Raw genomic sequence first — 23,648 nt, 5'->3', positions numbered from 1 at the left:
ACCTCTCAACTGTTTAGAGTGGGATAGGCCTGATTTGAGGGCTCGGTTATGACATCCCATTCGGGACAGCTTTGTTCCGATTGGTGGGAATGCTGGGAAGTATTCAGTTCACCGCTGCTCTGCATGCCCCCATCTTGACAACCCACGCCCCCAGAGTGTTGTGACCATGCCCCCTCATCCTGATGCGGTTTTCCACAAATTTTGGGAAGTATGCATGGGGGAAGGGCACACAATCCCCAGTTTCACTGCTCCTAAAGTAAATCTAGAGATTACAGGATTTCTTTATCAAGGATGAAAATAGAGTTTTTGTTGTTTTTATTGAAAATATTGTTCACAATATCAGGGAAACCACATGTGTTTAGTTTCCATTTTTATTATGAAAAGTGCAGGATAGGTTCCACTGATCTTTATAGCTGAAAATTATAGCATAACTAAAACAAGACACACACACATATCTTTTTGCCATAATATATTGTATTTGAAGAAAAGGTCTGCACTCTTCCCCCCTTTCTTCCAGAAAGTCCATTAAACAAATCTTCACTTCTTGATCTGATGTAGTACAGCACTGACTGAGCTTACTCATCCCACCAAGTATTTTTTTTATCTAATGTAAGCAGAGGCAGGAAAAAAAGTTAAAACATAACTTAAAAAATACCATTAGAACCCCCGGGGCTAATAACATTATCACCCAGTACAAAGTAGTAAGGCTGACTCCCTAACTTAACTATTGGGCTGGACAACCAATCAGAGGTGTGGCTAAAATGTTTCACCCTGTACAGTCCAATTAGATTTATATGCACATTTTTCAATTCTGATTGGCTGGCAAGTCCACCAATTAATTCGGACGTTTATGAGTCTTCTGTTTTAATTTCTTTAATGCTGGATGGTTCCAGGTTACAAGCCACCTGCAGTTTGTAAGAGGCATTTCATGTGTCAGCAAAAAGCAGTTCATTTATATCACCAAGACCTATGGGATCTGCTCTTCGCTGGCACACTAACTGTTTCCAAAGCACACTTAAGTATTAATTATTGTTGTTGAGACTACTACCCCATCATTATTTTGTTATTAATAATCATTGCTATTGCTTGGACTACTACTTTCCATACCATAACTTTCTTTTTCAAGAGAGATACAGATCTTCATTGCTTTTATTCGAAGGGACTCTGTTTACCTCAATATCACTGTCTTCATATAATAATTGTAGTGATCCTCCCCACTACATGCTGCCTCATTCCTTGCTGCTACCTCACTCAGAGAACAGATTCATGCCCAGACTTTAATTCTTCAGATCCATCCATTTAATCGTGTCTCCTTTAAGGGACTTTAGCCAATTTAGGGTGTATGCCTCTAGGTCTAAATTAACCGTGAGCTGGGTTGGTGGTTTCCAGGTCAACCACAGGTAGACCTCGCCAAGATCTGCAATCTCGAAGAGAAAACACAATTTTTTTGAGGTTAGACTAACCTAACTGACATTTACCGTCCCTCCAGGTACAATTATCATCATCATCATCATCTATTTATTTTATATTATAATACAGAAATTGTAACTAACATTTTATGTAACTGTACAATAAAGGTGTACAGACATATAGAAGCACAAAGCATGAACAAAGAGCAAGCATGGTTTTGCACATGCTATCACGGCGGTTCCCAAAGTGTGCGCCGCGGCTCCATGGGGTGCCGCGGCGCTGTCACTGGGGTGCCGCGGGCCAGCCCTAGAAAAAAGAAAGCAAACAGAAACTTACCAATCCACGCGGCGCTAGGACCCTGCAGCCTTCTCTCTCCCGCAGCTGTCACTGAATATCGACGTCAGTGACAGCTGCGCGAGAGAGGAGGCTGCAGGGTCCTAGCGCCGTGCGGATTGGTAAGTTTCTGTTTGCTTTCTTTTCTCTATAGCTGGCGCCTGGCGCGGGGCTGAGGTTGGGGGTCAGATGTCAGAGGAGGAGGGCAGATGGCAGAGGAGAGGGACAGAGAGCAGAGGAGGGGGTCAGATGGCAGAGGAGGGGGACAGATGGCAGAGGAGGGGGACAGAGAGCAGAGGAGGGGGACAGAGAGCAGAGGAGGGGGACAGAGAGCATAGGAGGAGGGCAGATGGCAGAGGAGGGGGACAGAGAGCAGAGGAGGGGGACAGAGAGCAGAGGAGGGGGACAGAGGGCAGAGGAGGGGGACAGAGGGCAGCAAAGGAGGGCAGAGGAGGAGGGGGACAGAGGGCAGAGGAGGAGGGGGACAGAGGGCAGAGGAGGAGGGGGACAGAGGGCAGAGGAGGGGGACAGAGGGCAGAGGAGGGGGACAGAGGGCAGAGGAGGGGGACAGCGTGAGCAACGGCAGAGGAGGGTGACAGCGTGAGCGAGGGCAGAGGAGGGTGACACAGGGCAGAGGAGGGGGACAGCGTGACAGAGGGGACAGAGGGGGCAACGTGAGAGAGGGCAGTGTGCCTGGATGCAGAGGGGGCAGAGTGTCCGGATGCAGAGGGGCATACAACTAAATAAGTATTTCTGTCGTGACCTAAATACTTATTAAATTTTTTTGACCCAACTACTTCTAAAACAGGATTGCTCAGTAATTATTTTGGAGGGGTGCCTTGAAAAAATTTGGAGACTCTAAGGGTGCCGCGAACAGCAAAAGTTTGGGAACCACTGTGCTATCACATGGTTCGTGTTTTGTATTTTCATTCTTAAACACAGTATAAGCAAAGCAAAGTTATTTTATCCTGTGGTTACCACGTTCTTCTGAAAGCTGTGGGAAGATGTCCTTTTTATAAGCTGCATCTAATTTTACAGTTTACCATCCTGTGTGAAATTGTGGGTGACATTTAAATCAACTGCATAAATAAAAAATGAGTTATATTGTTTTCACTTTGGGTGCTCGAGATATACCACAGTGATACATACTTTAATCTATGTTAACATAAATGCCTCAGCCAGCTGCAAAAAGATCACATACTCCTTAGTATTGATTCTCTCCCAGGTCAAATTCCCCCATTTTGACTCTCCTCCAGGTCATGCCACCCATGTATTGATTTACCCATAGGAAATGCCCCCCCCCATATTAATTCACCACGTTGGTCCCCCTATTCATGATGCTGCTCTCCTGTCTATTGATTTGCCCCCAGGTCATGCACCCCCTGCATATATTATCCTCAGATTATGCCCTCTGCGTTTGATGCTCCCACAGATCATGTATGACTCCCCCAACTTGATCCGCCCGAATTCACTCCTCAAGAGCATGATAACCCACTAGCATCCTGAGTTGCTTCTAGATCAAGGATGATTTTTTCCCTTCACCACCCCCTTTCTGAACTAATTCTTCCCAAGATCATGTTAAATGCATCATCAGATGTACTTTAACCTTAACATGTTTGTCGGTTATAACAAATGCGCATGTTTTACAAAATGCATTTAAAAAATGCACACGTTTTATACACATGTGAAAGAGCCCTGCATTATAGTATGTGGGAGACAGTCTGGCAGCTGATTCATTCTGATTTGCAGCCAGACAGTCTATCATTGATCGCCGCTGTGATGAAAGGATGCGTCCCACCGTCACCCATAGTAGTTTCCAACTCTCACAGCAATGTGGGACTGGTTTAGTGCAGTCTAAGACAAAGAGGCAAAAAGTAGGGCAACCCATTGAAATAGGGATATTTTCATAGCGATGATTTATTTCATATATATATATATATATATAAGTAATATACAGCATATGGCAATAACATAACATTTTTGACAACCTTTGGATAGGTTTTCATTGTGTAAATATAAAGTGCATACAGGAATCCATATGAATCATCTAAAGTGTTGAAGTTCGATCACCTAGAAAGAAAGAATTTCAGTTACAATCTATATTAATTTATACTAATTATCTTATCAAACTTCACTGTAACATATGGTCATATTAACAGACAATAACTATGAACAAAGCAATTCTCAAAAAAAAATCTACAAAATATATTTTAATACTAATTATTGATTTCAGTGTTGCATGGGTCAGTTACACATATGAGTTAAATTGAACATCATTGTGGAATTAAAGAAAGAATTTAATTTGAACCATGGAAAAACACTGTGTACAATGAAATGGCAAATGGTTTAGAAACATTTAAGTTGTAGTAATGGTCCTGTTTCTGACAAGAATCTAGACGTTGGGGACTCAGGTAGAGTCGGACACATTTGCTCACCAAACATTAGCAGGGAAAGATGCACAAAACGCATTTATGTGCATTTGTCCATTTCTACAACAAAGCATATGCACCAGGTGTATTCTTATGTACTGTACTACGATAGCATAGAGAAAGCATAGCAATGTCTGTTGTTAGCAGTTATTGTGACTTTCTCATCACCTTATTTGTACACAATATAAAATAGAATTACTAACACAATTTGCAAATTAAATGAGCTGAAATGAAATACAAACATTTGTTATTTTCTCCTTTTAAAATTAAATGGGAATCATCTTTCCTGCTGCAGTCCATATGGAACTATCAATTAAGTACTATCAGCAATCAGCATATAGTGATGCAGATTATTATAATTATCTTTGCGTATTGTTGCACCAGGCCTCCAGCACCCTCAACAGATACAACTCCTGACAAGTGTTTATGCGTGCAGGTGTACGACACACACAATTAGATTAACATGCCTTTACTGTACTCGGCCAACGGTGACCCAACCCTTCCGTCACCCATCCTATCTCTCCAGTTGTAAGTAGTCTCAAGTGTAAAATGCAACAAAACCTCCAAAAGGTACAAATTTTTGTTGAGCATGCGCAATACTAGAATGTATATTTTAAGCAACTAAAAGAGACGTAAGTCAAACTTTACATGAGCCTCTTGGCGTTTTTCAACTGTTTCTAAACATTGATTGTTATGGCTTATTTGTTATAGTTTATGATTTTTGTTCTTGCTCTTATTAAAAATAATTGTAATTGCTCTTCAAAGCTGAAATGTATCTTGTATCACTCATCATTCAATTATGTCTACGTATATCAACAGTGCGTTAACTTGTATTGGTGCCTGAAGATTATTTACCATTGAAAATTCTGCCCCATATGGTATTTTTCCCAAAAGTATAATTAAGTCCATTTAACATGTCATCAGCCAAACTAACAATATACAAAGTCTACTCATCTATAACCAAATCTGCAACTTTGGTTAATTTGGTGTCTACAGTAAGGTGGCTGCTTTTTAAACCCAAACTAACATGGAATGTACAATGGCCATTTCAGGATGGTTACATCTAGTACAAAAGGTGCAATTCTTTCCAGCTGGCCTGAAGGCTTTCTGTGTTAATAGAAAAAAAGAACCCTAGTAATTTTTTGACAAGTAAACGTGTTCACCAATTTTACATAAAATTAAGGAAAAGTCCCTAAAAACTTTGTAAAGGATGTTTCCATATACGAAAGCTGTTTGTGTTCCATACATAATTAATGGAAGAAAAAAAACATTATTTAATCACACATATCTTGTGAGACTAACCTAACTGTGACATATCTTTTTTTTAAAAGCAAACATTCATCAATCACTAACACCTTATCAGCCACCATTTACCCTACTTTTGCTTCACTATTCCATGGAATGTCATTTCGCACTGTAACTGTAATTTTGCATATCACAGAATTTATAGTATAAAAATAGATCTGGGACGTCAGCAGTCAATTCCTTCTGCAGTGTGGTGAATGCTTTCCGGACAATTCTGAAAATGTTGCTTATCTATAGTGTAGTGGTTTGTGCAAGGGCAATATACATTGGTCTGTCATGTATAAATAACATTAAGTACTCTTTATTTGTGGTATTTCTACTGTCAACCTTGGGGTTGTAAGCATGTTCTTATTACTCCCTTCCTATAATGTAATGCTATCACCCAACTTCTCTTAAATCATTGCACAATTACCACAAAATTTCTCACAGCCTGAACACATCAAAATATCAAAACACATAAAAATTAAGGATGAGCGGACTCTGATTCCTGGAATCCGAGCCCCCCCGAACAATGCGGATCCGAGTCAGATCCGAGCACTGTCCGGGTATTCCCGCCAATTCCGAAACTTAAAATGAGGCTCTGAGTCATAATCCCGCTGTCTGATTTCGCGATACTCTTAATTCCTGCTGAGTCCAGTGGTGCATCAGTCCAGTGCTCTGTCCTTGCTGAGTCCAGTGGTGCATCAGTCCAGTGCTCTGTCCTTGCTGAGTCCAGTGGTGCATCAGTCCAGTGCTCTGTCCTTGCTGAGTCCAGTGGTGCATCAGTCCAGTGCTCTGTCCTTGCTGAGTCCAGTGGTGCATCAGTCCAATGCTCTGTCCTTGCTGAGTCCAGTGGTGCATCAGTCCAGTGCTCTGTCCTTGCTGAGTCCAGTGGTGCATCAGTCCAGTGCTCTGTCCTTGCTGAGTCCAGTGGTGCATCAGTCCAGTGCTCTGTCCTTGCTGAGTCCAGTGGTGCATCAGTCCAGTGCTCTGTCCTTGCTGAGTCCAGCGGTGCTTTTGTCCTGTGCTTTGTTCTGCTAAGTGCATATTTATTTTAAAAGTATTGAAAATTCTTCCATAAAAAGAAAAAAAAAAGAAAAATTCTACAAAAATCCTTTTAAAAAAATATTACAAAAAAGTCATTGCCGAGTCCAGTGGTGCATCAGTCCAGTGCTCTGTCCTTGCTGAGTCCAGTGGTGCATCAGTCCAGTGCTCTGTCCTTGCTGAGTCCAGTGGTGCATCAGTCCAGAAACTGAGGGAAATAATCTCTCAGTGGCTTAACCCACTTAGACTCTCCTGGGGATTTGTGGTGTCAGACAACGCCAGTAACATTGTGCAATTTCCTTTGTGGCTCCATTATCCCAATTAAAAGGATTTTTATCTGTTGGTGTAATGATGTTATAAACACTACACTTGAAAGCTTGGGCCTTTAAATGAAAAAGTCACTCTTCATTGCACTAAGATTTGCAACAGGGACAGTTTTTTTGTTCACAAAGTCAACAAATAACACTTCAACGCTGTCTGTCTTTGACATACTTGATGGGATCTTAATGATGAATGCTCTGTACCATGGTCGTCAAAAACAAGAGGTAGTGACGCGCTCAAACTACACCCTCTATATGCTGCAGAGGATGTAGGAGCAGCCATATGTGCAGTGGAATTCAGACCAGTTGAGGGTGATATATTGTGGGCCCGGTACCAAATTGGGTACCGGGGCCACTCCACTACGCAGTCCACATAGATGCATATCAGATATTAAACTACATTCACTGTTGCTGCTGTACCAAAAAATAGGTACTGCAATTCCAAACTACGTTCACTGTTGCTGCTGTACCAAAAAATAGGTACTGCTATTTCAAAATACGTTCACTGTTGCTGCTGTACCAAAAATTTAAATATTGAACCTAAAATCAATATTGTGAGGTGTAAGGTGTTCCGAATAGACTGGAAATTAGTGGAAATGATTGTTATTGAATGTTATTGAGGTTAATAATAGCGTAGGAGTGAAAAATAAACAAAAAACTTGATTTTAACCGTTTTTATGCTTTTTTAAAAATAAATCAGAACCCAAAACCCTAAATCAGAACCAAAACCTTTCATCAGGTGTTTTGGCAAAACAAATCAGAACCCAAAACCTCAAGCTAATCAGAACCCAAAACACTAAAAGTGGCCGGTGCACACCCTTAATAAAAATATGTCTGATTTTAGCAATACAACATATGCTACTTACATAAGTCATTTACCATATGAGTACTGAATGACTCATTACTCTTGTGATTGCTAAAGCAAAAATCTTGATACATTTTTACAGGAAGCAATGCTTGAACAGCTATCATATGACTTACTAGAAAAAATAAGTGTAACAATATATAATTTATCTGACCCAGATTCCCAGTTTACACACGCATGGACATTCGCCTTTGCTGCAAAGTCAATTTTTGGTTGTGTGCAATGTCACTGTGAGATGACATCATTTGTCACACTGAGAACTTTTTGTAATTGGCAGGGGATTAGAGCATCATGCCCCATTAGTGCTATACCTGCATTCCTCCATTTAAAGGCACCTGTCCTCAGTCCACTTACATTGAGCAAATTATTAGTACTCGGTCTTATTTGTTGTTGAACTTTTGACCACCTGATTACTCTGTATTCTCTCATCTTTGACCTCAGTTATAGACCTTGACTATTCTGTCCAAACCTGAGTTTTTTTACCTTAATTGTATTTTATGCAGTCTCTGACCTCAGCTAGTATGTTTGGCTGTTATATTATCTCCTCTCTCCATTACAGACTGCTGCAACTCCTCCTACATCTTTAGTACAGTATGGTAATGGGATCTGATACAGGTAAAAAGCTGCAAACAATATCCTGTGTCACTGGCCCTGCCCCTTGTATGAACTAACCAATCCTAAACTGTGCATATCTGCCCCTCCCTCCTACATACCTCCCAACATTTAAAAGCATAAATTTGGGACAAAATAAGCCTGACCTCTGTTCCACCCAAACTCCACCCATAAATGGGAAAATTACAACACTTTGTTAAGCCCCCCTTTGTCGCAGCCTGCAAATCGGGATGTTACAACAAAATCGGGACAGTTGGGGGGGGTATGCTCCTAACATGATAACCTGCTCTGCTGCAGAGCAGTGATAGAATGGTGGACATATATATTATAAAATAAACACTCCAGGGGGTAAATGTATCAAGCTGAGAGCTTTCTGGCGGGTTTGAAAATCCAATCAGATACTAGCTATCATTTATTTAGTGCATTCTGCATCATTGTTCATTTGTATGTTTATAAATTGTTATGCTTGTAAAAGGCCAGTGCAAAGTGACAGCAGAGAAAGTACTGGAGGCTTTGTTAAATTCAAGGGGAACATTATGTCTCAGTGTAAATTCTTCACATTTACTTTTAGTAAACCATTATCTGCTATTATTCTCAAGTGCACAGTGCATGTGGCTTTGTATTATTTCACATAGTTGCCTACTCTCCCGGAATGTCCGGGAGACTCCCAAATTTTTGGGAGTTCTCCCGGACTCCCGAGAGAGAAGGCAAAAATCCCGGATCCAGCAGTCCTCGCTGATCAAGATGGTGGGGCTAAATGTGCCATTGTGGCCCCGCCCCCTGCTGCGATTGGCTAGAATTGCTTAAGATTGACAGGGCGGAGCCTAACGGCGCACCACACATGGCCACGCCCCCCTCAACAGACCCCCCTCCCAGACAGCTGCCTTCAAAAGTAGGTAAGTATGTTATTTCAGTGTGCTCCAAGGCAGGCCAGACAGCAGGTCAGAGTTCAGGAATATAGTGTTAAAGTTCTCAGGATGGCAATTAGTGACACAGCAAGCAAACATATTAAATATAAAATTAAAAATGGTCAAGTAATGTTACCTTGTATAGTGTACAACAGATCAAGTGGACCCCCGTATAATAAATAAGTGCTCATTAACTCGAAAGGAGTTGTGAATAAAAAAATATATCTCAGCATACAGAGCAAAATAATACCTCCCAACTTTTTTGCAGGCAGCATCGGGATGGGGGCATGGCTACATCATGCTGGTGGCCCCATAGGGGTGTGCTTTTGAAGCGCTAGGCTGCCCTGATCTCTCCTCTAAAACTCCTTCATTGCAGTGCGCACGGCACCCATACAAGGCTGCTCTGCCATGCATGATGAACACTATGCCTCCCAACTTTCACATAAATCTGTCCTAATTGGGATGATGGGACAGAGCCCTCAAGTCAGGACAGTTGGGAGGTATGCAAAATAAGTGACAGTATAAATCTGTTGAACACAATCATTAGGAAACTGTGCTAGCTCCACATAATGTGGGTAACACTTCTTACTTTAGTATGCCTTAGAAGAGTCCAGATTTTCTTCTCATAGTCGTGATTAAATGGGCTAAACTGCCATGGTAGATCAGAGGCATGGCCTGATTGGTGCTTATTTTCCAATGAAGGATGTTAACAAATATGCTATAGCGTTTAGCTGAGGTAATCTAAAAAATAACAGGGCATTGCTTGGGCTCTCCCTGGCCAATACAGTAAGGGACCATCAACCTACATTACAATTGGCTACTAATAACAGTCACAAATATTTATCTAAAAGTACAAAGTTAAAATATAAATAGTCACTATAACACTTGCGAATATATATGTAAAATTTTAATTGAAATGCATGGCATTGCATATATATTTTCTAAGCACCTGAGAGCAAATTAACCTGAGTCCTTTACATAGAAACATAGAATTTGACTGCAAAAAATAATTTACAAGTCTGCATTGTCTGTCATTTTTGTGTGTGTGTGTGTGTGTGTGTGTGTGTGTGTGTGTGTGTGTGTGTTTGTTTTGGGTAAGATTAAGTTTTTGGGGATTTTGTTTCTTAATTTTACAATAGCTTTAACAATGGCCATATGTTTGTTCCATGGATTCCTCAATTTTTTTTCCTGCACGAGTTCCAACCACAACTTCTGGGAAACTATTCCATGAATCTATCACTGTGTCCCCTTAATACTGCCTTCCTGAACTCTAGTAATACCTTTGCTATATCTGAATGTTCCTATCATATCACCTCTATCTTTTTGAGCAAAGCTGAAATTTTGCATCCGGACAGGCTGTTTGGCAGAGCTGTGAAGTTTCTGTTATTTTCTATTTCTGCTTTTGCTTCACCATTCTGCGGAATGCCCATTTCACACAACATTTGTAAGTTTGCATTCGCACAGTCCATAAATAGATAACGATGGACAATTTATTCTGCTCTTTGGTGTGGTTTGTGTAGAGCTAGAAATTTAGTCAGACCAAAAATGATAGTGGAAATTCCACGCGGAACACTTATGGCACAAATTCACCTGAGAAATGTGTGACGATTCGCACACAAATACAGCATGAGGCGAGGCGAGTATGACACAGAACAGTTTTGAAAAATGTGCACACCTCTACCCTGACCCATCTCTCCTCCTGAATTCTTTCTTGATTTGTTATGCAGCCCATGCACCATTATAATAGCCCTATTCTGATATTTTAGATTTATTAATGTCTTTATAGAAATAGGGCCTCCAGCCCTGCAAACAGAACTGAAAGCGAGGTCTTACCAATTAAAAAGACCCTGGAACAAGCGAAGATTTCTGGAAGGGGAACATGACTGAGCTAAAAAAACATGGATGAAAGTATAACAGGAAAGTCATATTATAAGTTAAAGTAAAGTAGTTAGAGGATGGCTAAGTATCACATTGGGATTATAGGGGAAGGTGAGGAGTGATCTCAAATAGGAATGTATAGCGACAGTACCTACACATGCTTTCTGTGCTCGGCATTACAATCATTGCAGTATGACTGACATGAAGAAGTGCTCGCCCAACTGCAGGCTACAGCGATAGTGATTGGAGAAAAGAATCTTCAAAACGTACTTCATGGTCCGAATATCGAAACGGAGCAGAATCTGGACAAGCCAGGCCAGGTCCCTCAAAATGTACTAGGCCTAATTCAAGGATGAGATCTGGAGGGAGAAGTATGTGAAAATATATTTGTTCATTGGAATGATTTAATAAAGTCCAAGTGGGAAGGGACAAGAGCAAGAAGTAGAAGGGTGATTGGAGTCTTTGCGATTTGGCTAGCATGATTGGGGAAAAGAGGTAGGAAGATTGCTCGAGGCTTTTCAGGCATATGGTAATTTATTGAAAACTGAAATTAGTCAGAGATCACCAAAAGTTGGTCAATTAAAATGTAAAAATGGAGGTGGACTTAAAATGGATGTAGAGCCTCCTTTGTACAGCCATATTTGGAAGGGCTGTAGACTGTATCTCCTCACTGGTTGTGATCCCTAAAATAGAGTCCAGGAAGTAAGATGAAGGACCTGTTAAAGTTATGGGGCGGTAGCTTAGTGGTTAGCATTGCTGCCTCACAAAACTAGGATCATGGGTTTGAGTCCAACCAGGGACCTATCCATGTGATGTTTGTATGTTCTCCCTGTGTTTGTGTGGGTTTCAGTCCAAAAATATACTAGTAGGTTAATTGGCTTGTGACATGGACCCTAGTGTTCATGTGTGTGGTAGGGAATTTAGACAGTAAGATCCAATGGGGCAGGGACTGATGTGAATGATTACATAGGACAGCAACTGAGCATGCCCAAGACGGCTGCCTCACCTTCTGCAAAATGTGTGCAGTGCCTTGAGTCCTACTGTGAAAAAAGCGACAAAAAAATAATACAATTATTTAATTATTAATTACTATAGTCAGTGGTCTCAGTGCGCTGGTATACGGTGTTATGCCATAACCTTGCTTCTCCTATTGCCTTCATTGTAAAACTATCAAATTCCATTCACTTACATTTTCCATACCACTACTTCTAAATTTTCACTTCAACCACTGATTATAGTGGTATGATCGGAGGTGGTGACGGTAATCCAAATCTCATAAAAGTGTAGAACAGGCCAATATAAAACTTTACAGGCTGATGAGAAAATTTGTGCTTCTACTGCATTGTGGTTAGGTACATTCAGTTGTAAGGTGAGGATCTATTCCTGTTTAACAGTGACGGTGTGCATCTGACGAATATTGGCCTAGAAATATGTTGCTCAGGGATCCAGGAGGGAGTGGAGAAGGTGGGTGTGGTGGGCTGTACAAACTTGAGGGGTCAGATTTGCTTGCTGTGAGGAGGTCTCGAAAGGTCTTAGTTTATGTGGGTTTCCTGCTCATTGGTAAGGTAGTCTGGTTGTAAGGAAAAGGTAGCCCAAAGGGCAATAGGGGTTGAAGGATATGGAAGAGGTTCATGAAATTGCAAGCTCCCTAAGGGATTTCTGTGTTGGTGTGGTTGACTTCTCAAGCAGACAAATAGTTCCTGGAGTAAGATCTACAAGCTTGGGCTAGTTAGTGGTGACAGAGAAGTAGCTAAGGAAGTTATAAAAGGTTGTGCATAATACTAGAGATAAGATTATATATATATCCAGAGTTATTAATGTATGGTTACAAACATGTGATGGAAACTGTTTTCCCCATTTGTGTAATCAATAAATGCGTCTTCCTGCTACTAATACCTGTCCCAATACAACCAAGTATTCTACTGTCTTTTTGCATTACATCACCAATTATTCACACAGAGAACCCACTGTCTGTATCCTTCAGTAAAATAAAAGTCAGGAAGTCTTTGTGTCTACTAATAAAACTTGTCTCGACTTGTCTCCATAAGTCGGTTTCGAATATCTTCAGTTCTGATAAGATCCTGATTTCTGAAACTATAATTGTAAATGTTACTAAAAGTAACATTCACGGTAACTTGAGTTTTAGGGTGGTCCTTTAACCCTGTGTGAAATCTAGGTAATACATACTTTAATCAGAATTCTAAATGTTATTGATGGCAATAGATAGTCTTAATTTCTAGTAACTGTTTATCTAAGTTTCGACATATAACGAGTAATAAAGAGAAACCCACAAAAACTTTTGTGTGTGAAGAAACAAAAGTGTGACTAAGCCACATATCTGATTAATATTTCTCTTTTATTAGTGTTGCAAATTACAGTGTTGCGTAATATTGTGTCACTGTGTGTTTGGACACGTTTCAGAATTCAATTATACTAATTATTATGTACAGTGATCAACTCCTTTATGTGGTGACAAAGGCTATACTAAGAATTGAGAATGCCCCAGATTTTGTGAGTAAATTGTAATTGTTCACCACACATGCTCCTGTCCCCTTACTCCAATTATTTCATATAGATTAGTGGCAGAAGGGTAGTAAAAAAGTTAAAAGGCAAAAAGTAAATAAAGTGGATATAAAACATTTATCTGCTATTTCATGAACAGAGCTGCCGTAGACATGAGCCGACTTTGCCTATAGAATAAATACTGCCCTGGGATTCAAGAGGGGATGTCTGTGCAATCATTTGGCCAATTAACCCTTGGTAATAGTGTAGTATAGTAAAATATTTGTACATGTATATAGAAGTCGCTCAGTTATAACACATTATTGCTGTTTTGAAAGAATAAAATTCAGGTTACATAAAAAGTATATTTGCTACATCTCTGAGAGCTATGGCATATCTGCTCCATGCTCATCAGTTTGCAAAGCGTTATATAGTGATCTGAGATTAGATATACCCTTCTCCAAACATAATATGAACAGCTGCTCTTTTCATTGATTAGTAAAAAGCTGTTTTGAAACCCAAACTAGTGTTAGACGCTGAATAACACAAAGTCAGCTGTTATGATATGCTGATTTGCTGGAGTAAGAGGACTAAAGGCAGCCAGAGAAGCATCTACATAAGATACTAAAGTAGATCAGATACCATTGCTTCTGAAGGGGTACCATGTCTGTTATGAATTTACAGTCCAGAATTCAGCTGTGAACTGAAGTGACATTAAAATATAATTACATTACAAATACAAATAGTATTACATTCCAATCTATTTGAACTTTGCATTTGGAGGATGTAATCTATGCATTTCAAGTTGCTAGCAAATTAACAATGTCAAGTGGGGCATTACTAAACTTGATCATAAAAGAAAATTATATACACACATACATTATATACACACATACACTGTGTGCAGGGGCATAACAAAATCATGGACCCTAATTGCAAAATATATGTATCCATCCTGTCCGTTACGGGCTTCAATTTGGAAAGAGAGCAGAGTTGGTGCCAGCGTGGCAAATGGACCCTCCTGCCAGGCGTCCCACACCTTTGTGCCCCACAACCATCACACCCCCTGCAACGCCTATAGCTCTGTTGATGACTGTGTGTGTGTATACATTTTAAATATATGCAAAAAGAACAGTAACTTAAGGGTAATTAAAAAGTGCAAAAACTGTATAAATTTATTAAGCAACTTTTCTTACCTATTCCATGTCCTCTTTCAAGACAAAATAAACATCTTAGAAATATATTAATGCTAGTTCAATCAAGTGGACATTTGTTAACCTGACATTATATTGGCTGCCTTTGTAACCACCCTATACCAAAAATATTTTGTCAAAATAAAAATCATTCTGCCTTTGAATTTCAAACACACATGATGTATTAGTATTTGCTTACCGACTTTAAAATATTGTCGCCTGTCCATTTAATGTGGCCACACACACACAAACACACACACATATATATATATATATATATATATATATATATATATTGTAACAAAAGGAGGCATTTTGCTGGCAATATGCAGAGAAAGCAGGGAAGTAGAGTAAAACATTGGCACAGTTATGTACCTAGGTGGAGATTAAACCAGGTAAAAACATACGTAGTTTAAAATTGGTTTACTTACATGATTTAAAAGCTGCTTCCTCTCAGCAAACAGACAGGGTGGGTCTGATAGTCTAAACAGAGCCAGGGATGGGCGTTTCCTTTTAAAGAGAAGGTGGGTGTGTCACCTGTCCATCAAGCTAGGCCTGTGGGAGGAGTGTCAGGTATAAAACCCTGCTTGTTTCATTGTTCAGGGAGATCAACGCTGGGCTAGCTGGCTGCTCTGGACAGAGATCTGGACTATGTATAGTAAGCGTTGAGGGTCTCCATAATTGCTGTGCAAGTATACGGTGTCAAAACATTATTACCATCCTGACAATAAAGAACCATAAAAAGGAAGAAGTTGTACGCGTGTGCTTCTGCAGTAGCGGGCTCTTGCCACAAGTGGTGTCAGGAGTGGGATGCTCCGGGAAGCAAGTTTCCGCTACCCAACCCGTGCAGACGTCAACATGGAGGAAGTACTGAGAACCCTCGTGAATGTGGCCGCTGCGCAGCAACAGCAGCAAGCTCAGATGCTACAAGTCGCCGAGGCACAGGTGGAAAACACAAGGCTATTAAGAGAAGAGTTAAGCCAGGTGAGGCATGACAGAAATGAACCACCTGGTCCTGTTCTCCAGAAAATGTCACCAACTGATGACGTAGAAGCATATCTGGGGGTAAATGTATCAATATGCAGGTTCTTCAACAGCCGCGTGTTCAGCCTCTTCCGCGATTAAATTTCAAGTGGCGCTGCATTGTAAAGGGAAGTTAACCCTTTACAATGCAGCGCCGCTTGAAATTTAATCGCGGAAGAGGCTGAACACGCGGGTGTTGAAGAACCCGCATATTGATACATTAACCCCCTGGTGTCTTTCGAGAGACTTGCAAAAAGGGCAAAATGGCCTCCTAAAGATTGGGCTGAGTGACTGGCGCCATATCTGACTGGTGAAGCTCAGCGAGCTTATATGGATCTAGATGAGGAACGGGCCTCTGATTATCTGTGTCTAAAGTCTGAGATATTGGCTCGCATTGGAGTTTCCGGGCCAGGCCGAGCCCAGCGCTATCACCAATGGCGCTATGATAAAGAAAATATGGTCAGAGCGCAAGTGGGTGAGCTTTCTAACATTTTAAAGAAATGACTGCAGCCTGAGGAGAATTCGCCTTCTCGGATTATTGAAGTTCTGGCGATAGATCACTGCATCCGGGGGCTGAATCGCGATTTGCAAAGGTGGGTTCTCTAATCAGACCCACAAACTTATGAAGAGCTTGCCACCGTGGTAGAAAGGTTTTGTGCGCTACAGCAAATGACTAAAGAACCTGCATTTGTGCCAAAACTGCTGCCACGCCAAAAGCCAGGTTTGACAATCCTTGCCACAGGGCCCAATGGCAAAACTGCTACGGACAGAGGGCCAGGTGCAAAGCTGTCTAATCTGAAGTGTTTTGAATGTGGTGAGCCAGGTCACTTTAAGGCAGAGTGTCCTAAACTACAGGAACCCATGGACTGTTCTGTAGCACATATTGGACCTGCATTTCCAAGCTGTTTTACCATGAGTCCCACATCAGGAAGTCCTTGTTTGTTCCGGGTGACTGTGCTAATCAACCAAAACCTTGTTCTGGCCTTGGTTGACTCGGGGAGTGAACTCTCATTGGTTTCCAGCTCTGCTTTACCCGAAACCATAACTTCTCGGTTGCCCAAAGTGAAAGTTCTTTGCGTACATGGCACAACAGAGGAGTATGAAAGAACAATAGTACCAGTCACACTCAAAGACAAAACTGTTATGGTGGTAGCTGCCATAGCACCTAAACTCCCATATCCACTCATTTTGGGGCGAGACTTCCCACTGTTTAATGATGTCCTCGGTGAGCGGATCCGGCCGGACATACCGGCAACTGATGCAACGGTCGGAAGCCCGTTCTTAAAGGAACCGCCTAAGAATCCACAACATCTGGACATTGATCTTTGGGAACCACCAAACCGAAATGCCATCCTGGGAGTCACAGCAGGAGTTCCACAAAAGCATCCAACTGTGGGGAAACATGGACAGTCCAAACTACCATTGGTCGGTGATGTCGCAGATGAGCCCACCCCACCTGTCAGTGAGGATACGGACTGGTCCGCAATACCAATTTTGTTTCCTTTGCAGGACTTTGCTCGAGACCAACTTAATGATGCCACTTTGGAACATGCCTTTAAAAGCGTGACTGAGGTAAATGAGGTAGCGAAAGCCGCCCAGCCTGCAGAAGGTATACCATATTTTATTGTTAAAAATAATTTCCTGTATAGAGTTGCTATTGTACAGGGAGAAAAAGTAGAACAATTAATGGTTCCTCAGGTCCATGTAACCCTAGTGTTAAAAGCAGCACATACACATGTCTGTGGGGGACACCTAGGGGAGGATAAAACACGGGAACGAGTTCTGCTTAGGTTTTACTGGCCCGATGTACACATGGCAGTGAAAAAGTATTGCCGGTCCTGTCCCATTTGTCAGAGAACCTGTCCCAAACCCATGTACAGGGCACCTCTCATTCCAATACCAATAGTACAAGTTCCCTTTGAACGGATAGCTATGGACCTTGTGGGGCCCCTGGAAAAATCCGCACGTGGGCACCAATATATACTAGTGGCAATTCCCCTACGACACAAAGTCCAGCACCATAGCTAAAGAACTTGTATTGATGTTTACATGCATGGGAATACCCAAGGAAATTCTCACAGACCAGGGTACTCCATTCATGTCTAAACTGATGAAGGACATGTGCCAGTTGCTAGGGGTTATGGTGCTTCACACCTCTGTATACCATCCACAAACAGATGGCTTGGTGGAACGCTTTAACCGCACATTAAAGCACATGCTCAGGAAAGCAGTGGCTCAAGAGAAAAAAGATTGGGACACTCTTATTCCCTATTTGATGTTTGCCATCCGTGAGGTACCTCAAGCTTCAACAGGGTTTAGTCCCTTTGAGTTATTATTTGGGAGACAGTCCAGGGGTATCTTGGATATGTTAAAAGAAGGGTGGGAGCAGCAAGGTCCCAGGGAGCCAAATCTGGTACAATTTGTGTCCCAAATGTATGAGAGGCTAGGAAAGATAGGGCCCATTGTGCAGCAACATGTAAAAGAGGCTCAGGAACGACAGAAGAAAAGTTATGACAAAAGTGCTGTTCGATCTTTCAAGCCTGGGGACAAGGTCCTAGTCCTGGTTCCTACCCAGGAAAGCAAACTTTTCGCCCATTGGCAGGGTCCATATGAAGTTCTAGAGGCTGTCTGTCCTGTCAATTACAGAGTCCACCAGTTAGGTAGGAGAAGGGAGGAGCAAATATATCATGTGAACCTCCTTAAACTCTGGTATGATGAGGAAACCTCTCCTCAGGTAGTGAGTACTGCCATTGAAAAGTCTGAAGTGCCCATAGAGCCAGCCTTGTCCATTCAGCAGAGACAACAGACTGAAGAAATGATTCGCCGGAACAGGGATGTCTTCTCTTCCATTCCTGGGCGCACTACCTTAATCGAACACGACATTGTCACTGCGCCAGGAGTCATTGTCAAGCAGAAGCCATATCGTATTCCAGAAGCCAGACGGGTGGACGTGAGAAAGGAGGTCGAGAAGATGCTCCAGTTAGATGTAATTGAAGAGTCCACTAGTGAATGGAATAGTCCCATTGTGCTTGTCCCGAAACCCAATGGGACAATTAGGTTCTGCAATGACTTTAGGCGCCTAAACAGTATGTCGCAGTTTGATGCCTATCCGATGCCACGTGTGGATGAACTAGTGGAAAATCTTGCTGGTAGCAATTATTTAACAACCTTTGATCTAACAAAGGGTTATTGGCAAGTTCCCCTGACTTCCACGGCCAAGCCAAAGACTGCATTTTCCACCCCTGATGGTCTCTATCAATATAAAGTCCTACCCTTTGGGTTGCATGGGGCACCTGCCACCTTCCAAAGGGCTATGAAAAAATTGATACGACCTCACACAGCTTATGCAGCTGCTTACTTGGACGATATAGTGATTTATACCCAAGACTGGGGATCACATTTAGCCAAAGTTGAGGCGGTCTTAGTTTTCATTATGGTCCGCAGGGTTAACAGCTAACCCAGAGAAATGTGCCATATCCATGAGAGAAGCCAAATATTTGGGGTACATTGTTGGTCAAGGGCATGTAAAACCCCAGCTAGACAAAGTGGAGGCAGTCAAAAATTGGACAAGACCAGAGAAAAAGGTCACAGTTAAGAACCTTTTTAGGCTTAGTAGGTTACTACAGGCGGTTTGTAAGCCACTTCGCCACTAGAGCTGCTCCACTTACGGACATGTTAAAAAAAAGTTGTCCAGATAGATTAACCTGGTCTGACTGCAGAAACCGCCTGGTCTGATCTTCGGTTAGCTCTTTGTTCCTCTCCAGTTCTACAAGCACCAGATTTTACCCGGAGGTTCTTCCTCCAAACTGATGCTTCTGGTGTTGGCTTAGGTGCAGTCTTGTCACAGGAGAAGAATGCAGTAGAAAATCCTGTCCTGTACCTAAGTCGTAAGTTGCTTCCAAGGGAACAAAAATATGCCACTGTGGAGAAAGAATGTCTCGCCTTAAAATGGGCTACAGAAGCTCTGCGCTATTATCTCCTAGGCAGAGAGTTCATCCTAATAACAGACCATGCACCATTAAGATGGATGCAGAACAACCGGGAGGTAAATGCCAAGGTAACCCGCTGGTTCTTGGCACTGCAACCTTTTAAGTTCTCAGTAGAACATAGGCCTGGGATTCTACACAAAAATGCAGATGCGTTGTCACGAAAATATGCGCTCCTCGCGAAGTCCGCGTCCCCCTACTTGGAGACGCTAGGGGGAGGGATATGTAACAAAAGGAGGCGTTTAGCTGGCAATATGCAGAGAAAGCAGGGAAGTAGAGTAAAACATTGGCACAGTTATGTACCTAGGTGGAGATTAAACCAGGTAAAAACATATGTGTAGTTTAAAATTGGTTTACTTACATGATTTAAAAGCTGCTTCCTCTCAGCAAACAGACAGGGTGGGTCTGATAGTCTACACAGAGCCAGGGATGGGCGTTTCCTTTTAAAGAGAAGGTGGGTGTGTTACCTGTCCATCAAGCTAAGCCTGTGGGAGGAGTGTCAGGTATAAAACCCTGCTTGTTTCATTGTTCAGGGAGATCAACGCTGGGCTAGCTGGCTGATCTGGACAGAGAGCTGGACTATGTATAGTAAGCGTTGAGGGTCTCCATAATTGCTGTGCAAGTATACGGTGTCAAAACATTATTACCATCCTGACAATAAAGAACCATAAAAAGGAAGAAGTTGTACGCGTGTGCTTCTGCAGTAGCGGGCTCTTGCCACAATATATATAGATAGATAGATAGATAGATACACACACAGGCAAAGCTCCATTTTTCATCCCGAAAATTTACAATTCCCTGTAAGTTACTTTTTTTTAACAGCCCCCTCATTCCATGTTGTATTTTAGTATGCCCTTTTCCCTGGTTTTGCACTCCCTTTTTCACACATCACAACCTTTAATAAGTATTTTGTTCTGTGATCAGTGGTGGAAGTGAGGGTGTATACGGTGGTATGCCATACCGCCATCTCTCCTACTGCTTTAATTGTAAAACTATCAAATTACCATTACATTTTCCATGCTGTCACTTCTAAATTTCCACGTTGACCACTGACCAGAATGCCATGTATATGAACAGATATTCTAGGACTCCAAAATCAATTTCTGCTCAAGGTAAGGCAACTTTAATGTTGTGATGTCAGACACTGCGCAATACTAACACAGTCATTGCAAGGAGCTTAGGTGACTTGTTTAATCCTGTGCTTCATCCTGCAATCATATATTGCAGAGGTGACGTGAGCTTTAGAGGTGGGGTTCCAGAAACAATTTAGAGTCAGGAAAACAATGGGGGAACCTTGTCTATGTCGATCCTAGGATGGAGCCAAGTGAAGCAAGGTTCTTACCTCTCATGGGAGGATCGACTGTAAGTATTAAGTACCAAGAAGGCTACATTATATCAAAAACTGCGAGTAATGGTTAATAGCCTTTACATGTTAGGAATAAGATAAGCAGTGCACAGAAATACATACCTTTTTTCTTGAAACATTTGAAACAACGTCTTCTTAAAGTAACTATTACTATAATGGCAATAGTCAGGAAAACAACCAAACATAGAACGATAATTATTATTTTTGCCGATGGGACATCATTATCAGGATCTGATGAAACAATAAATTAAAAGAAGTTAATAAGAGTACAACATCATCAACAGCTTTCAAGTATCATGCATCAACCATTTAAAAATATTACAAACAGAGACCTAGTTGAGATTTCAAGGTGTAGTTCTAGGTAAAATAAATGCTGCTAGCATGTTTGCATGTATTTCCATAAATGTATCATGTGATAACTAATCATTTCAGGATTGCAATTTTGTATGGTTAGAGTGACCTGCATTTATTTATACTCAATTTACTTTAATATGAAGATAAATGGGAGTCAAGCATTATGTATTGAGTGTAAATTGTTAGTTTGGAACCCATCTCATGCCAGCAATGTAAACAATACTGACCCTCTCACACCAGCAATATACTGTACATAATATTGACCTCCTCAGTGGCTGTCTGGGCTGGGGGGTAGGGGGGCATCTACCGTCCGGTCCCATAGTGGACTACTGGGCTAACTGCATTTTTCCTTTAAAATGTTCCTAATAGGTTGCTGAGATGAGTCCCACCCCCCAGGCTAAAATATGCCATGAACCTCAAGTCAGCAGTATACACAATTTTCAACCACTCATGTGGCAGTATACACCCTTTATATAATACTCACCTTGAGCCAGAACTATACACTATATTGAACCCTCATGCTTGTAGGGTGGGGTGGGGGATTGATGGGACTATAGCATCCTGTTGGTCAGTGTAGTCAAATCATGGAGTGAATGGTGTGCAGCAGAAGAGGGTGATCAACAGTGTTGACTACCAGAGAAGGTCAGGGCTACCTGGGGGTGCTTGAACTTGGACTCAAATCAGATACTGCTCACACTCCAACCAGCTACTTGGAACTCCACTAAGGATGGGTAGGTAAACTAATCTGCTTTCTCTGCATAACCACATCTCATGGGATGGTCATGAACCTCTTTACTCTCGCTATTCTTGCGAATGCACACCTCTCATACATATACACATCTCTTCCCTTATGCTATTTTTTATTCTGACATTTGGCAACTGACCAAAGGTCAGAAATGACCAGAAGATAATGATTGAGGAATTGTTTTCTTGCATATTAGTCAATATTATCAACAACTTCTCTTTTTTATTGCTACACAAGATATGTTTTCCTCATAATGCTACTTTTGTAATAATCACAAGGCTTGTTAGTGGCTATTTAGCAGTTTCCCTCATAAGACAGCTAAACATATAATAGGTTCCTTTAACATATTATGGTTAGACCAGTTTTTCACATCACAGTATAATTTTGTTTTTTGATATGTAACATTTTATATCCTTTTTAGGTGGGATTTGCCTGTGGGAAATAATTAGGCATATAACTAACTAAGGTGCAGAGGAGGTGAATACAAATGGACCTGCACCCGTGGTGGTCAAAAACATGTACTCCCCTGCACCTTACACCACTCCATCATGCCAGCTGTGTGGATTTTCCCTGGACAATTTTTGACGCCCAAAATGGGTGTGGCAATCAAGGCTTGGTTAGGGTGGATTATGGTGTGGCTTGAGTGGATGGGGTGTAGCCAACTGGATCCTGAATTTCCAATCAGAAATGTCAGCAAGTATGCAATAAATATTGTTTTATTATTCCATTGACTGCGCTGTGTCTTATGACATTATATACTTATGTACATAATAATCAGATGTGCATGAAAAGAACCATCTTCTGCACATAGGCCAATTTATATTAACTAGATGGGCACTTGAGGAAGCACATTTCTTTTTGCATAGGTGCAATATGATTATTCGTGCTATGAAGCTGGGGTGCGTTTTAAATAATTTTTCCAAACAAAAGTCCCTCCATCTGTGTGTGTCTACCTAAGAAAATATTAGGGTTTGTTTTATTTGAGAGTATTCATGCAGGGTATACGTTTGGCAGCATATTGAATTATGTAGCGTTTTATTTGAAAAGCATTCATTATACAGATAAAACAAAGAAAAACTATTTTTTCTATGATGCTTTCCATACTTACTTTGCTACCCAGAAATGTTTTTCTTTAGTTCTCGAAAATGTATGGATACATACCTGCCCATTTAGGAATTCTGCGAGCATGGTCATGTGTACTGTGCTCAAAGGCTGAGGCAGTTATAGGATAGAGACAAGGATACAATTTCTTACATTTTAATTTTGACTTTTTCTTCTTTATTTAAGAGTCCCCCTATTTTTTATCACTAATAGATGGGCATGACTTGGTGACACCATTCACGTCATCAAATCAGCAAGGCAAGGGTCATGATTATGTCCAAGGCTCATGCCCACT

General features: G+C 41.3%; 1 protein-coding gene across 6 annotated transcripts in view; it reads right to left on the bottom strand.

Moving 5' to 3' along the window:
• Positions 1-277: 277 nt before the first annotated feature.
• Positions 278-23,648, bottom strand: part of LOC142152502 (programmed cell death 1 ligand 1-like) — a 73,154-nt gene continuing 49,783 nt past the window's right edge. For 3 of the 6 annotated variants that reach the window (XM_075209206.1, XM_075209237.1, XM_075209216.1), the window contains 2 exons: positions 21,256-21,384; positions 3,631-3,813 (listed from right to left, as the gene is read on the bottom strand). In XM_075209206.1, the coding sequence (XP_075065307.1) occupies positions 3,791-3,813; positions 21,256-21,384 (152 nt within the window). In that variant the 3' untranslated portion in view covers positions 3,631-3,790. Of the gene's footprint in view, positions 605-1,167; positions 1,425-3,630; positions 3,814-21,255; positions 21,385-23,648 lie in introns of those variants that run through there. The other 3 variants (XR_012691347.1, XR_012691346.1, XR_012691348.1) reach the window with 3 other exon arrangements.

Source organism: Mixophyes fleayi, chromosome 1 (genome assembly GCF_038048845.1).
Source record: "Mixophyes fleayi isolate aMixFle1 chromosome 1, aMixFle1.hap1, whole genome shotgun sequence".
Taxonomy (NCBI): domain Eukaryota; kingdom Metazoa; phylum Chordata; class Amphibia; order Anura; family Limnodynastidae; genus Mixophyes; species Mixophyes fleayi.
Note: the sequence above shows the minus strand (reverse complement) of the source record. Positions and strands in the feature narration are given on the sequence as shown.